General features: G+C 30.7%; 5 protein-coding genes across 12 annotated transcripts in view; 3 read left to right on the top strand and 2 right to left on the bottom strand.

Moving 5' to 3' along the window:
* The first annotated feature begins 92 nt into the window (after positions 1-92).
* On the top strand, positions 93-2280 carry LOC100651958 (COP9 signalosome complex subunit 3). Its single transcript, XM_012312129.3, has 4 exons — positions 93-282; positions 692-952; positions 1045-1769; positions 1933-2280. Exons 1-4 carry the CDS (start codon positions 228-230, stop codon positions 2227-2229), a joined length of 1338 nt encoding a protein of 445 aa, XP_012167519.1. The 5' UTR covers positions 93-227; the 3' UTR covers positions 2230-2280.
* Positions 2281-3033: 753 nt separating this feature from the next.
* LOC105666089 (nicotinamide riboside kinase 1) lies at positions 3034-3822 on the bottom strand. Its single transcript, XM_012312128.3, has one exon. It carries the CDS (start codon positions 3814-3816, stop codon positions 3229-3231), a length of 588 nt encoding a protein of 195 aa, XP_012167518.1. The 5' UTR covers positions 3817-3822; the 3' UTR covers positions 3034-3228.
* A 91-nt stretch (positions 3823-3913) lies between these two features.
* Positions 3914-5259, bottom strand: LOC100652198 (active regulator of SIRT1). Its single transcript, XM_003397792.4, has 4 exons — positions 5088-5259; positions 4916-5005; positions 4696-4844; positions 3914-4627 (listed from the first exon to the last, which is right to left on the bottom strand). The coding sequence occupies exons 1-4, from the start codon at positions 5149-5151 to the stop codon at positions 4505-4507; spliced, it is 426 nt and encodes a 141-aa protein (XP_003397840.1). The 5' UTR covers positions 5152-5259; the 3' UTR covers positions 3914-4504.
* Positions 5260-5834: 575 nt separating this feature from the next.
* On the top strand, positions 5835-9669 carry LOC100651841 (vam6/Vps39-like protein). Its single transcript, XM_003397789.4, has 11 exons — positions 5835-6088; positions 6290-6463; positions 6527-6782; positions 6858-7090; positions 7178-7422; positions 7501-7929; positions 8005-8322; positions 8381-8807; positions 8875-8982; positions 9091-9415; positions 9495-9669. Exons 1-11 carry the CDS (start codon positions 6019-6021, stop codon positions 9556-9558), a joined length of 2649 nt encoding a protein of 882 aa, XP_003397837.1. The 5' UTR covers positions 5835-6018; the 3' UTR covers positions 9559-9669.
* Positions 9670-10992: 1323 nt separating this feature from the next.
* LOC100646301 (spectrin beta chain) overlaps positions 10993-17576 on the top strand; it is a 38794-nt gene continuing 32210 nt past the window's right edge. For 7 of the 8 annotated variants that reach the window (XM_012312120.3, XM_012312123.3, XM_048408660.1 and 4 more), the window contains exon 1: positions 10993-11140. The gene's annotated coding sequence lies outside the window, so the exon portion shown is untranslated. Of the gene's footprint in view, positions 11141-17192; positions 17417-17576 lie in introns of all 8 variants that reach the window. The other variant, XM_012312121.3, reaches the window with a different exon arrangement.

Here is a 17576-nt window from a genome sequence, read left to right on the forward strand (position 1 = left end):
ACAAATTTATACAAATATATTTCAATTCAAATTGTGTTTTTGGGTGCAACATAAAAGAGGGAGTTCGACGCAACCGGCTATTTTTGTAACTCGTAACATGCTTCAGAGCATTCCGGTTGCCTGTTTCAAAACGTCATCTTAAGTGATCATTTGTTCACGAAAATAATTTCTGTAAATACGGTTCATCACCCATTAAAGGTGGTGATGAGAAGAAAGCAATTGCAGTAATGGCGTCGGCATTGGAGCAATTTGTAAATAATGTGCGGACGCTCTCAAAACAAGGTACGACAGATGTTCGAACCTTCCGTATATTCTTATGAACCTAACCTCCAAGAATAATCCTAAAGGTTTATTAGAACGTTCTGCGTTACTCTATAATGATCCTTTCCTAGAAAAATAAGATTCGAGTTCACAATATTTTCTCATTATGGTATCGAATAACTTATCCATTTAATTTTATTCAGATCGCATATAAATCTCATTTCTATATTAAGTATATTTATGACTAAATCTTAAATATGTATATCAACATTTTTCTTTACAGCGCCATATAAACCTTTTTCTTAAATTGTTTAATATCAAGTATATATAAAAAATATATGCATTTATTAAATCGTTTATTTATAAATGCATTTATAAATGCATTTATTAATTGTTAAATAATATTATTCAATTGCCTTATGTTCCTTAGGTAATTTTAGAGAGCTGTCAGAAATAATAACTAAAAGCACAGATGTTCTAATAAAAAATGGACAACATCTAGATAATGTTTTGGAAACCCTAAATCTGCAGGAACATTCATTAGGTATTTTGGCAGTATTATGCGTAAAATTTTCACTGCCTAATCCTAATGGTGCAAACAATGCTGATGCTTATAAACCACTATTTAATCAGGTTCAAGAATTTATCATTGGTTGTAACGGAGAACAAGTTAGATTTGCTTCTGATATATGTAAGTTTCTAACCTTTCTTCTTTTGTATTCGGAACCATTAAAATTATAATGAAACTATTTTTATAATTGATATCTATCATTTACATTGTAGATGCAGAATTATGCCATTTATTTACTCAAACATTAGTGGAACTGCAAATACCATTGCGTGGTATTGAACTATTGTGCCGTGCAATACGTAAAATACAACTATTCGATAGCCAGCTTACTTCAATACATGCTGATCTTTGTCAACTATGTCTTCTCTCTAAGTGTTTCAAACCAGCACTTGAATTTCTCGATATAGATATTACTGGTATCAGCCAAGAGGAAGGACAATTTGATTCAAAATACTTTTTACTTTATTATTATTATGGTGGTATGATATATACAGCATTAAAGAATTATGATAGAGCATTGTACTTTTTTGAAGTGTGTGTAACCACACCTGCCATGGCAGTTAGTTACATTATGTTAGAAGCCTACAAGAAATATATTCTGGTCTCTTTAATTTTGCATGGGAAAGTTTTGAATCTACCTAGGTATACGAGTCAAGTAGCTAATAGGTATATGAAACCACTGGGTCAACAGTATCAAGAATTGGCTACAGCTTATCAAATGAATAGTTGTGAAGAGGTGCAGAATATTATCACCAAATATCAACAACTGTTTACAAGAGACCATAATATGGGATTGGTGAAACAAGTGCTCAGCTATTTATACAAAAAGAACATACAAAGATTGACAAAAACTTTTTTGACTCTTAGCTTAAGTGATGTGGCTAGTAGAGTTCAATTATCTGGACCTGCCGATGCAGAGAAATATATATTAAACATGGTAAATGCACTTATTATTTATTTATATATTTATTTTATATAATATATATTTATTATCTATATAAATAATTGTGTATATAAATAATTGTGTATATAAATAAATGTGTGTATATATGTATAGATGTTGATAGATACATAAAGATGTTTTATATTTATAATTATAGATAGAAGATGGTGAAATTTTTGCAACAATCAATCAAAAAGATGGTATGGTAGTGTTTCATGATGATCCAGAGAAATACAATTCACCACAGATGTTGGCAAAATTAGAAAAAGAAATGGCAGCATGTATGGAATTGGACAAACGAGTTCTTGAAATGGAAGAAGAAGTTGTTCTTACACCGCAATATGTTCGAAAAGCTTGTGGACAAAATGATCAAGATGATCAAACACCTGGACCTGCCCCAACAAACGTAACAAATGCGCAAGGCCAATCTAAACATAGCACCTATTCCATGTAACATATACACGTCGTTGTGCGTTATCTTTATTAAAAAAGAGAAAAAATCGAAGTGAATCTTGTTGAAAACGAAGACTTGAACATTTTGAAGCCTGTTTTGGATGAAGATAAATATCCGAAATTTGGCAAAACATAATCTATTTTGTACAAAATATAAAGAACATTGCTATGTATCATTATACCCTTTCTGAATCTCTGTAAAAGTGAAGATTGATTGCTAAGTTGCAAGCTATGAAGTGTCTGTAAGGAACTGTTGTGAACTCAAACATTCTTAATTTTCTAAGCCTTTTACAATTAATTTTTGTACAAAATATACTATGCATAAAGAACGAAATTTAAAACTCTTTCCTGAGGAATTACTTAACATCTGAAGCAGGCTTTATATGCAAACAATATGCAACAAAAACAAAAAAGATTGTACATGTTATAGTTACAATATTGTGATACATAGCTACAAAATTATCACATTTTCAACATAAACTACATTTGATTCATGTATGGGCATTTTCATGGGAATTCATAAAAAAATTTCATCAGTACTGATAATGCAACAATGACTCATGTACATACATTTCTCACAAAAAACAAAGTGACGAAATACAAGTGTACTTATCATTTTCAAAAAAAAAATATCGCTCAATGCACAACTGTGCCAGGTAAGTACACTACGCTTTTCAGCTCAGTAAAAATCAGTTGTCGATATATATATGGAATTTAATATACAAAATATACATGTATTGCGATTATTTTATTTCACATCTAAAAAAAAATATTTGGGATAAATGATCTAGATTATTGTGGAAAATATTTCGGAATATTAATTATATTTTGTGCTAAACATTTTGGAATGTACAGATGTTTCATTTTGAAACTAATGTTTGTAATATCAACATCTTTTTGTTAAATGATAGCTAAATATCCACAACCAGTTTATGGTGTATATTTATTTTTTATAGTTTTAAGCGCTTCTTTTTTTACATATAATAATATGATTAAGACTTTATAATAATTTTTTTATTTCCGTAAAAACCAGTTGAAATATTTCTTCTTTACTTTCCAATCCATCAATGAATGTTACTGTCTTATAAAAATCATTGTCCTTCATTAATTCGTCTCTATGCTTTAAATATTCTGGCCAAACAATTTTTTCGAAATAGCCAGGAACATCTGGTGGATCGTATACTCTTCCTTTCCTTCTTTCCCAACATTCTTCTTTTGTTAATGTTATGAAATATTTACGATCACACAAATCTGAAATAACCTTACATTTGAAAAGTAAAAACCCATCTAATATTAATATATTTTTATTAACTGTTTCGGGAGAACTATCTTCTGTAGGTGACGATTTGATTAATTGTAAAACATCTGAACGCATTTTGTTCATATCCATACTAGTTATTACTTCCCAGTTTAAATGATTAAGTTCATCAATTTTTACATGACGTGGATCATTTTTCGGTAAGAAATAGTTGTCTTGGTATATCACTACTGAATTTTTTAACTCATTATGAAGTCGATTAGTTAAAGAAGTCTTTCCACTGCATGTTGCACCCGAGATACCAAGCACAAACCATTTCTTTGAAGACATTTTAAGTTTTCTCTAGTAATAATAATTTTACTTAAAATCTAGAATAGGTTAACTCATACTAGCAACGTACTAGGAACATACATATAAACAATGGCGGTCTAGTTACATAAGTTACATTAACTTTATTACTTAATCAATAATAAAATACACACAAGTGTGTCAATGTTTCTCAACATAATTTAGTTAACAAAATACAATATAATATTTTCATTTACACAAACCTTTTTATGCATATGTTACGAATCATGAAGTTTACTTGATTTGTTACTCGAAAAATATGGTTTAACGTGATAAATAGTAAATAATACCAATCCACCAATGAAACATAAGCCAGACACTGCAGGAATTATTAATGCAATATTGTGAGAACCAAAAAACGATCGTATTCTATTATCATCGATGAATGGTAAACCAATAATCCATATAGTGTAATAGAGAAATAAAGAGGAAGTTAAAATTAATATCACTTTACCCCTTTTACGATCGCTATTAAACATTTTACGTTTAACAATTTACAGTAGATTAAACATTTATCATATAAACGTGCAAAAAATAATATTGCTTTACAGATGAAATACAATTAAATGTCTATATATTGGTGACTACCATAACACCATGTATACTAAGTAAAGTTCATTAATTGAAATTCGTTTATCTAATATATAATTTAAGAAATATAAAATTATCATTACTGATCCACGTATTCTTTTTCAAATTTCTTAAAATCTTCTTCAGTAAATGCAGTGGCTTCAGGTTCCTTAGGTTTCTTTTCCTTTGGAATATATCTCTTTCTCAGAGCTCTGCTTAATAACTGATATAAAATTTTTTAATTAATAAAATTTATTTCATGAGTAATTAAAAAAATTTATGAAACTATACCTTATTTGTTGTATTTGGATCAATACGATTAGTGCTAAGCAATAGAAGCCTCTGTACATTTTCATCTGTAGGATCTACTTTTGCAGCTAACTTTTTTTGAGTTTCGTAAACAGTTACTTTGCTTGATCGACCAAGGATTGTTCCGAGATCTTAAAAAATATTTACTTTTCATTAGCTGATAAACGATAGATTAATCTTTTATTTTGAAGGTTATAAATACCTGTTTTATCGTTTTTAGAAAATATCCTGTGTTTTGGAGGGATCAGATCCAGCGAACCTTTATATTTTACGTGTTTTCTTTTCTTTTTTTCTATAAAATAAATATTTTGTGTAATATTAAATATGTATTTATAACCTATACAAGTTAGAATGCTGGATAATAGAATATATACCTTGCTTTACGCTTTTTTCGTAACCCAACAATTCAAGTCCTTTTCGTACAAGCGAATTTGACATTTTTGTAAAATTTTAAATCAATTTTTTTCATGTATCATATGAAGATACCAAGTATGAAATATCATTGTACACATATAGTTACAATTTACAATAGAATCGAAAGAAACGAACTATAAGTATGCCATCTATACAGAAAATATATTTGATAAGTGTATAAAATGCAGAACTTTTTATTTCATTGTTTTATGTTATTAATTTTATTATTTTTTAAAATCTTATATTTTATAAATTTGTATACTTTTCGAAATATAGATCATATTTTTTATTACTTCGTAAATATAATTATTAAATATAATTTTGTTTTTGGACAATAATAATTTTTAAACATATAATTTGGGAATTTTTTTGTTATTTGTTCATTATAAATTGATGTAATTTATGAATCTTTTGGCAATAAACCGTGGATTCAAAAAGCTAAAGATCTCCTTCGAATAAAAAGATCGTAACACATTTGTATTAAGTTTTAAAAAACATTGATCATATAGATAAATAATAAATGATGATTATAAAATAAAAATTTATTTTATACGACTTAAAATAATACAAAATGTTTATTGCAACGGGTTGTAAATGCAGCTATTGTAATAGATAAAATAAATAATATAATACTAATGCTCTATACTTTCAAACTGCTATTACTATATTTTCTGTATTTAGTTGCACCTATACATAGAATTTTACTATCTGCGTTGTTTATCAAAGAATTTGTACTATATTAAGTCTGATCATAGTCTGAGTTAGTTGTCAAACATATTGGAATATCAGCTGTACATATGTAATCGATTACTAATGCTAAAAAATTAATTTTCTAATTTCTGGATTTGTAAAGAAATTAGCAATAAAAAAGATTACTTTTTAAACGTCAAAATGCACGACGCTTACGAAGAAACGTTAATATTAAACATTTCTGTTCAAATAGAATCTATGGCTGCGTACGGTAGGAACCATATAACCTTAAAACTAAAAGTTTCTAACCCTAAATATATAATTTAATATGGATATATTTAGCATTTTTTGAATATAAAATTATTTTTTATTGCATCTTTTATTTTTTGTTATTTCTTTTGAATATATATTTAATTATAATATTTTTTTATATTTATATGCAAGTGTAGTGAATGATAGCAAAATGTTTCAGATGACAATTTACTGATTGGAACAAGAGAGGGTCATCTTCTTATGTATAATGTACCATCTGTATTAGATGACAACCACAAATTAGAATTGTTACGTCATAGTAAAAACTTCAATAAAAAGCGTATCACTCAGATAGATGTTGTACCAGAATATAACTTGCTTATAATTTTAACAGGTATTTTTATTTTGATATTTTTAATCAAAAATGGTATACCTAATTTATTGTATCTTTTTGTAGATAATATAGTATGTATTCATGATTTAAACTCTCCAAACTTTCAACAACTTTATCAATTACAAAAGACTCGTGGTGCTACATTATTTGCTTTAGATATAAAACCAAATCAAATTGTAAATGGTGAAAATCAAACAGTTGTGTATTTATGTGTTGCTGTGAAACGTAAGCTACAATTATATAATTCAAGAGGAAAAAAATTTGAGACATTTAATGGCTTCGAATTAACTGTGCCAGATATTCCACGTGAATTATGTTGGTATGTGTTCTATGTTAGATACAAAATAATTTATGTATTCTGATAGAATAACAAAATATTTTAATTCTATCAAAGGTGTGGTGAAACATTAATTTTGGGTTTTCGTGGATTATCATACACAACTTTGAATTTAAATGGAAAAACCAAAGAATTATTTCCAACTGGAAAATCTCCTGAACCAAGTGTTACAAAATTGTCTGATAATTCCTTTGTACTAGGAAAAGATTCTCAATCATTTGTTATGGATACCAGAGGAGAACTGATTCAACATAATCCAGTAAAATGGTCTGATACACCAAGTGCATTAGGTATAGAATATATATAATTGTGTTAAAGACATTTATGTAATTCTTTCTTGAATTGTGTATAATAATATAAAAATTGAATTATTTTAGCTTGGGATGATCCTTATTTACTTGGAATTGTTCATGACAGATTAGAAGTATATACTATAGAGGGTTGTCTGCATATTCAAACAATAAAAGATTTAAACAAAGCTAGGCTTATATACAGATGCAAACAAGGGAAAGTTTTTGTAGCATCAATTAGTCATGTTTGGTGTGTGAGAGCAGTTGATGTAACGCATCAAATTAGAACATTACTAGAGCAAACTCAGTTTCAGTTAGCAATAAAATTAACTGTATGTTAATAGTAGCTTTAATTATTTGCTTTATTTTAATTTAATGAAATTTTAAAATAAAGTTTTTCGTTATTTTAGAGCTTATCCGATATAACAGAAGAAGAAAAACACAAACAAATATATAAAATTCAAACACTGTATGCTCATCATCTGTTTCGTAACAAAAGATTTCAAGAAGCAATGGATCAGTTCTTAAAAATAGGAACAGATCCTTATGAAGTGATAATGTTATTTCCTGATTTAGTTACACCATCTAGCAGTAATCCTGAAGTCAGTGATCCAACTTTGCCAAAGCTCCAAGACCATGATTTAGAAAAAGGTCTGCGTGCATTAATAATTTTTCTTACTGAAGTTAGATATAAGTTAATGGGTGGTAATGCAAAATCCAAGGATAAAGATAACAATGAGGAAAAATCTGTAGTGAATGGGAAAAAGAATATGACAGCAGTAGCTACAGAACAATTATTAAAGATTATAGACACAACTCTGTTAAAATGTTATCTACAGGTAATTTAGAATTTCTAGCTCATAATAAGTAATGTCTAATGTCAGTTAATTTGTGTTTATGAAACATTTTTACAGACTACTGATGCATTGGTAGCACCATTACTCAGATTAAATCATTGTCATTTAGCAGAAGCTGAAAAAACTTTATTAATGCATCAAAAATATCCTGAACTTATTATATTATATCAGACCAAGGGACAACATAGAAAAGCATTGGAGCTTCTGGAAAAGCATGCAAAAGAGAATGATTCCAGTCTAAAGGGCACTGCAAGAACGATACAATATTTGCAGCAACTTGGTAAAGATCATATGGATTTAATTTTGAAGTTTGCTGGTTGGGTTTTGAATGAAGATCCAGAACAAGGACTTCGAATTTTCATGGAAGATATGCAGGTAATGCATATCATATAATGCTCTCCAATTCTTTTGTAAATTATATTTATAATTTCAGCAAGTTGAACTACTACCAAGACCAAAGGTATTGGACTATCTTCTATGTCATCACAAAGATTTAGTGATAACATATTTGGAATATGTAGTACATGTTTGGGAAGATACTAATCCTTTGTTCCATAATGTTTTAATACATCAATACAAAGAAAAATGTTTAGCGTGTATGAGTGAAAATGCTACACCAGCCGAAAAACAAACAGCTCAACATATAAGACAAAAATTGCAACAGTTTTTAGAAAAATCTACGCATTATACTCCTGAAACGATATTAGTACATTTTCCATTTGATAATTTGTTCGAGGAGCGTGCAATTATTCTTGGAAGACTTGGACGTCATCAGCAAGCTATTTCAATATATATTAGTCTTCTTAATGATATAGCAAAAGCAACTGAGTATTGTTATAACGTATATACTAGATATCAAAGTATGTTTTAACTGAAGCATTAAAACTATCTATTTACAAAAATGTGCAATTACTTTTTTATTTCTAGATCAAGAAATTGTAGATAAACAAAAACAATCTGATGGAGCTGATGAAGTCTATGTAATGCTTATTCAACAATTGTTGAAACCCGACGATAAAGGAGTTTTAATCACAGGTAAAATTTCGACGTGTGCAATATTATGTCCATTATAAGATAACAGTTAATAGTTAATATAATAACATATATAATATTATATTAAATATTATAAGAAACACATTATAGGATGTATCCCAGAAATGCAAAGAACAGCAGAGCCTGATTTGGAAATGGCACTTGAGCTGCTTGAGAAGCATGCATCAAAGATAAATCCACTAAAGGCATTAGAGCTTCTGCCTGATACAGTTCCTATAGGTAGAATCAAGTACTTTTTAGAAGTTAGTTTGCAGGAAAAATTGAACACTGCAAGAAGGATACAAGTATTAAAAGGATTACTTTATGCTGAACTCTTGCAAGTACAAGAACAGCGTATGCATTATGAATCACAGAGCGTTCTTATGACGGAATTTAATATATGTCCAGTGTGTAAAAAGAGATTCGGCAATCAGAGGTCGGTATTTAAATACTATATAGAATAATATTGACTGTGATTGTTGTACAAAGAAATTACTATATCAATTATTTTTCAGTGCGTTTGCGAGGTATCCGAATGGCGATATTGTACATTATTCGTGTCAAGATCGTAAGGCATAAGCTATATCTAGTTAAAAAATGTATTTATATTAATTATTAAGTGATGTAAAATGTACATTGTGACGTCCTTCTGCTTATAATATGTATATAAATGTATACATTTTCCATTTACCTTTCTATTTATATTTGCTGTGATCTGCTTTTAAACTTATTTTTTATTGTAATACCATTTAATATTTTTATCTTTAAGAAGAAATTTCAAGAAATTAATTTAATTACATTATATATACATACATGTTATTTTTAAGACACAATTATAAACAATTAAAGAAATATTATTTTTCAACTCTTTAATTTCAAACATTTGAAAAATATCAAATAAAGATGTTCCAATAATTAATTTGAAATTAGGGAATGATGAAACGTAACGAAAGAACGAATGCGATTATTTATACTGTATATGTATGTTTTACTCTTTTATTTAGAACTTTCTCCTATATTTAATATTTCTTGAATATTCAAAATAAATTTTCTCTCGTAATTGAATGGTTGTCATATAAATTTTCGTAATAATGTGTAACGGAGAGGATGGGGCGTGCCCGGTCCAGAATATGGGTAAACGGGACTAGTGATGTCATAAGCTATCTTGTATTCCTACGCCGGCTGTTACAAGGCAGGTACGGTACCGATACAAGTGCACTTGTAAACGTTTTAATCATATGAATTTGTGCAATAAAAAATCAAATATACTTACTTTCTTAGTTACTCTCACGATAAAATCATGTTATAGATATTAAGCAAAAAATTGCTATTCGTACATTATTAAACGATATAAATATATAATGAAGTAACTACATTAATAAAACTTAATAGGAATTGTATATATTATATATATATTATAATTATAATTATAATTACATATATATTATAATTATAAGAAGTAAATTTGTTTCCAAAACAATTATTTAACAAGTGTTCTATTGGTTATAAAATGTATGTTATCCAAAAACAATAGATAAGAAAAAGACAATGCACAAGGAAAACGATTATTTATTTATTCCATAACTAAATGATCAATATACTTATATTAATAATAATAATAAAAAAAAAAAATGTACATCTTTAGCATTTTTGAAAATGATTTACAATATTCATTCCGATGTAACACTGTTAGCCGATAATTAAACGAATGTTTCAAAAATTAATTCCAATTGTTCCTACAACTACCAGAACAATTCAAATGAATAATTCGTAATTTTTCATAAAAATTCTATAGATTCAAAATGGTATATTTCGGGGGGATTTTCTATGATTTGTTATGAAGTACATGGATAATTTTATTTTTCCGTTACATTGTACCTTTCATTTTCATTTCTTTATCGTTAAAAATATCATCCTACGAAAATTATACATCGGTTTGCTGCAGACATTCATAATGTTACGCGTGCTTTTTATTGGTGGATGAGAACTGGGACTAGCTACGCTGGCGTAGGTCGACGCCGTATGCGCTCAGTCAGTTGCGCGCCGGTCGAGTGTGTGGATGGATTTGTGTGGATCGTTATCGGTGGTTTTTGGTGTACATCGGCAGGTTTTTATGCGAGTACTGGGATAAAACGTTGTCGCAGGGTATCCTCACGAGAAGGTATGTACACCATTTCCTCTGGTTTCAGTTCGAAAACACGAAAGCGATCAAGTTTTACGATCGGCTGTCTCGTGACGGCTCGGACTTTACAGATAAAAATGGCGTATGCCGCCTTAGCTTCCCCGATTTCTCCTTACTTTTGAATCGTTACACACCATTTCGTTACACGTATCTTTTGACAGCGCTCGAACGACACTCATATTCCAATGGTACGTGAGATCGTTTGTCATTTATCGCAATCGCTTCACTTTTTACAATTTCTTCGGTCAAGTGCTGCATTGATTCTAGTAATAACGAACCTGTGCCCACTGTGCTATTAAATAAGCTATTTCGTTTCACCTCCCAGATGTAAGAGCATTCGTAATCTTCTTACTTTTATGTATAGCTCTAAAACTGTATGCAATTAAGATACAAACTTTTATCAAAGAAATGAAAATGAAAGATACATAATGTAAGAAGAAGTAAGATTATCTATGTATCTTATAACAAATCATAGAAAATTCCTTAAAAATGCATCATTATCAATCTAAATTTCTATGAAAAATGATGGGTTGGTCATTTGAATTATTATGGTAGTTCTAGGAACAATTCGCTTGACTGTACGACGAATATTTCTGCTAATACCATGAATACCCGTTATTTCTTTTGAAGTAAGATCATTGTGCTTTCGGGTTCGCATTTGTAGCTTCTTTAATTTCCGCTACACGGTGTCCCCTGAATGGTTTTGTTCACCTGTCAAGACGCCCTATCTGTCGGTGACCTAATTTTGCTCTCCACTGAAAATCTGTCAAGCATTGTACCATCGTTCGCCGGAATATCAGACTACTTGTTAGCCGTATATAAAATCGAACGCCGTTTTCATCGCTGACCTAAAAAATATACGCGCAGTGTTTTGCAAATAAGTAACGCGAAATATTCAAGATTTTAAAGATACACGTTCGAATGAATTTTACGCTTTGTAGTTCTTATGGTTCGTCATTGTATTCTACGTTGGAAAATAATTCCTTGGAAAAGTTAACCGAAGATAATCTAATCATTTAGAAGTGCGTATTCGGGGCTGTTTTATCTTGATAACACAGTAAAATGGACATTTGACGACGATCGTGTTTATACTTCGTTTCAAAATAACTTTTGGAAAATGTCATGCGTGCGAAAAGTGTGGACGTATAAAATTCAAAAATATCCATAACTGTGATATAGATACCGGTGAATAATTTTTATTTATATTTACCAGGAACTCGTACCAACATTAATAAAAATGATCCAATCACGCGGCATAGTTATTTAATTGGTGACGTTGTTATAAATTGCCAGTTCGTTCGGTATAAATGATTTCGTCATGATACCGAATTCGGTGCTGAGTCATTGTCAAAAACCTTCCAATCGTTCGTAAAATATTATAATAAATTTTTACACGGCGAAATATTAGAACAAGAAATTATTGTATCGATTCTAACTGCATATATCTATACATACTGTTTTTATGTTTATGACATTCGAGACTGGTATAGTCGATACATATCTCGAATCGAATATCTCGAAACTTTTAACCTGCAGTTAAAACGTTTTCACAATTATAAATGACAAGTTAACATCTACAAAAGATTATATATTACATAAAATATTGGAAATAATGGTAATAATTGTTTGATAAATCTAGTTTTTGATTTAGTAATAGCTGTTGGTTCTCTGTAGTGTTGTGTTTACAGTTACGTCACCGTTGCCGGGCTTGGGCGTGTGCGCGTCTTCGGCATAAATTAATAAATTAGTGTCGTGCCGATCGCTTCTTCCGGATTACGTTTTCGGCGACATCTGCCTGTTTCATTCAAACCGGAACAATGCTCGCGCGTCAAAACGTTACGTTGCGCAAATGATATATAACTGCACAGAGATTGATACTTATCTTATTATTATAAATAAATTTATACAAAATTCGATATATTTTGTTGACAGAATTTTGTGAAATAAATCTTTAAGTGATCATACATACTATACACCACTTATGGATATCTTCTTATGAATCAGTCTAACGACTAAATATATTAGAAATTTTTATGAATATATTAAAGATATTGTACATATTATATATATAATATTACATTATTATAGTTTAGGATAGTGTATATGTACATCATTCTCCCGTTTCCGGTATTTGCTACAGTTCTCGTGCTTGGTAACGTGATCCGGTAATTGTTTGAAGCAGTGTAAACATTTTGTGCTAGTGGTTCTTAGAAAATTTTTACCTTGCGTTAAGACTGGTCTCTTGACAAAGTCATTGGTAATCATTGTAGTCGTTGATAATTGCTTAACCATGTTTTCATTCGTTCATTGCTCTGCAGAATTTAGGGAATTTAGGGCGTTGTGATCATTGGCATTTACTCATGAAATAGTCGTTAGTTTTAATGGGTGTCTCTTAAATGTGATGGTTCAAAAGCGAACATTGATGCATTTTCAAAGAAGTTGTATGTAAATTATGTTAGTGCATGATGTCATCAGTCGATATAGTATATATGTACTTGTGAATATGGTTATTTATGATCAACACTAGATACTCTTGCACAATTGAATTGCTATTATTAGTGAAATTTTATAAATTAAAAGTTATAAATTACTAATGTTAACAACATTAATATCCAAGTATAAGGTATATACTTCTTACTAGATAAATCTAGTTTAAACACCGGGTTAATTGTCGAATATGAATTCTATTAATAAACGATGCAAATTTAATGGTACTGCTTCGGAAAATTGTTAAAAATTTGTTAAATTCAGTTAGGCCAAATTTATACTGCTTCACTGTAGACGAGCAGTGTAAATTCGTTTTTATCGTCAATTTAAATATAAATATTATTTTTAGATACTAAGATAAACATATTTGCAGATACTATAGGCATGTTACATTGTCGTGTTCCTGGAGGACAGATTACATTGCTTCCTTCTAAAAATACCCAAGGGACGTTTTCAACTTTTCTGCCCTGATTGGCGTATCCATACGTTTATTATGCGCCATAGGGAAACGATATTGCGGCGTAACATTTAATAAGTGCGGGAACATATACATATACATGTACTAAGGACATTGCACCGCGCTCATCAATTTTCCAGCTTCCTTTTAGCGTGTACCTTTCTATAGACGTATTACCTAATTCCTTGTATAATTACGATCATATCATTATTTAACGATGGATCGAAGTTGAATTTTTAGATTCGCGAAACTGTCCAATTTTCTGGGATTTCCAGACCCTGCAAACTCAGAATGCTTATATTTTTCTTTTTTCTCCTGAGGAGAAATTTTGCCAGGAACTTAAAATCTTAAGAAATATTTGTCAGAAAGTCGAATTGTTTTTAAAGGCAATGTGCGACATAATTAAATTTTTATGTTTTACCGTTTCGCAATAGAAATTGCGAAATTATACGCGAATTCGATTTGATTATCATTAATAAAAATAACATAAAATAAAATAAATTCGTACGTTTTGAGGACTTTCCAGTGTTTCGTCTTTAACTTTTATCTGATTAATTATCTAGTTTCATTTGCAGTTAAGATTTTAAGATCGCTTCACTGTTATGCAATTTGTATTTTCTCACGCAGGAAAATAACTGTACACGACGAGATGGAGATAGTTCATGAATGGAATATTCCAAATTCCCGAGTTTCTTGTGCCACTTACTGGTACAGAGTGGATATTTACATTACATATATCATATGTATTATATTATGTTACGTATAGGTCAGTAGGAAATCATATAGCGCGCAAGAAGTATAAAATATTTTGTAATCCTTTGTTTCATGTATTATTCATCAACGTTAAAGCATACTTATTATCTTGAGGTGATTCTTAAATTACACGGTTCGTTTCTTTGAATAGGTTTCGTAGAAAGCTCGTAAAACAGCAATGGGCACGAAATTTATTTAAATTCGATAACATCTGCAATATCCGAGCAACAGGATTGCGTCGTTGATTTTTTCTTTTTCCTCTTTTAAAATGCCGTAAATTCACTCTTTTTATGCTTAGCGTATTCAGTTGATTTACATTTTCATTGTGTATTGTAATAGAATGTTGAAATTTTATCGACTGTTATAGTAAATAGAATTAATTTTTTCGAAAAGTAAAGCCGTATAACGTAATCGTTTTTTTAATCGCATGATGTGGGTTCGTAGATGGTAAATTGGCACAGAATCTCTAATTAAATAATTCTAGAAATTAATTACGTTTTTCTTCTCTATTTACGTAGTTACATATTCCTAGTTTTTTCGTTGTATCTTAAATTAATCTTCTTGTCTTTTACCTTTATCCTTTTATTTATTTTTTCACTATTTCCTAAATTGCTATTTTTATTATTTAATGTACGTTTATTTATCTTTCTATAACATTTTTGTATGGAGCCTACTATAAACGATATTGTAATATCTTGGCAAAAATAATCGTATAATATAGATCGTAAATTATGTAATATTATAAATATTCTAAATTAAAATATTCTAAATTAGGTAACATTTTTGTATGGAGCTTACGATAAACAATATTGTAATATCTTGGCAAAAATAATCGTATAATATAGATCGTGAATTATATAATATTATAGACAAATATTAACTGAATCTTTAACGCAATCGTGTGCTCGACAACGTCCCCACTCTCTTATTGTTCTTGTTTTTCGTTATCGGCAAAGAAACTAGTTCTCGAGATGCGTCGCCGATCCAGCTACTTTGAAGTTTTTATCGCGCGATCGGCTAATTAACCGATGTTCAATTTCTTAATTGAAACGGGTGTAAAACGACCGGGAAGTTTTTGTAACTGGAAACATTGCTTTCTGGCACGACGATCGGCAAAAGATATTTCCACTTCTTCTTCTGGAATCGCGCGCCTTTATCTACAGTAGCTACATATCATCGAACCTACGATATTTTCTCTATTTCGTTGTTCTCTCGATTCGTCGCATCGTTCTAGCGATGAATCACGGTCAGTGTATTTATAAGCAGCAGGATTTTTCATTTTGCAGGGACAGAATTAAACGAAGACGTCGATCTATTTCGAAAGTTGTTCTTCGTTTCATTAGCTATTCTTTTATCGACGAATTTCGCCGCTAAACTATTTATAGTCTCGTTCGAACGGATCTAGCGTTTTGACACGAGAGAAAACAAAGTTAGGAAATGAGAATTAGACGCACTATCGTATTATTTGTCTAAATTATTCACAGTTCGAAAGAATCTTCTCTCGCAATCCATCCTGACTGTCTTATTTCTTAAATTAAGATATTTCCAAGTTATACGTCAACCGATAATCAATCCAACGACAATATATGTAATATTAATATTTATATATTATAAATATTTCCTACTCAACGAAACTTCTGTAATCTATTGCACGTACGATCCTAATTAAAAAGTTATTTCTAAGCTATCCGATACAAACGCATTCCACGTTCTCTCTAGCTTCTCAAGTTTCTCGAGCTCGATGAATTTCGCTTTTTAACGTTTGCTAGCCGAAAGCGATCACCTTGAGTTCGACGTGCAAATTTTCGGCCGCAGCTTTAAGTGGTAAACGATGCGTTGTAGCACGGCGTTCGAGTAAATGACGGAGGTAACCAAGTCGGCCGACAGCGGATTAACGTAAATGCGGACGTGACGTAGTTTCGTCCACAGCGGTGGACTACTAGTCGTGCTCTATGCACCAGCTTCCATAGCCTTAATCGAGGCATTTTTTCGGCCTTCGTGCACCGTTCGATTTATTTTCTCATCCGCCGAAAATACGTGGCCGGCCACGAGTAAGGGAACGAGTTGTTAAATTAATTTTCGAATAAATAATTTTTGACAAGAACGACTCGAAAATTTCAGCACGTCTAAGAATATAATAGCGGTAGTTAAGGGTACCGAATAGCTGAAGCGTTTTTGTAAATAGCGCATCATACAGCGAAGATGTTTATTTTTACTGTGAGATCGTTTGCACGGAACAGTCGGTATAACTGTATTTATTGATCTCTCGAGCTTGCTTGTACGCAGACGGGCGCGAGGATCGAATCTGCTTTTCTGAATCCCTACAAGTTGCAGGTTTTTGACCTTTCGATGCTGCACGCCGAGTCATCCTCGATAAATAGGAAAGCACGCCAGCTGCCAAGGAATTTCAGATCCGAGCGCGACGATAATCGGGCCCACCAGAAGATACCATGCACATGGACACTTTGCATCAGGCTCGTCGTCTGATCCACGCGAATCGTTAAACGCAACTCGAAGATCCGATGTGAAATTGCTGCGGTGAAATTGTTAGGGACAAGGTAAAATATTTGATACATGAGTTGAAATAAATAGATGCTGGCACGAGTATTCGAACACTTTGAGTTATGTGGCAGGCAACAAAGACTCTTATCTAATAATTTTGCAAGCATGGGAGTTGAAGAAACATCTGTACACGAAAGTTATTCGATCCTCGTACCG

This window comes from Bombus terrestris, chromosome 9 (assembly GCF_910591885.1).
Source record: "Bombus terrestris chromosome 9, iyBomTerr1.2, whole genome shotgun sequence".
Lineage (NCBI taxonomy): Eukaryota > Metazoa > Arthropoda > Insecta > Hymenoptera > Apidae > Bombus > Bombus terrestris.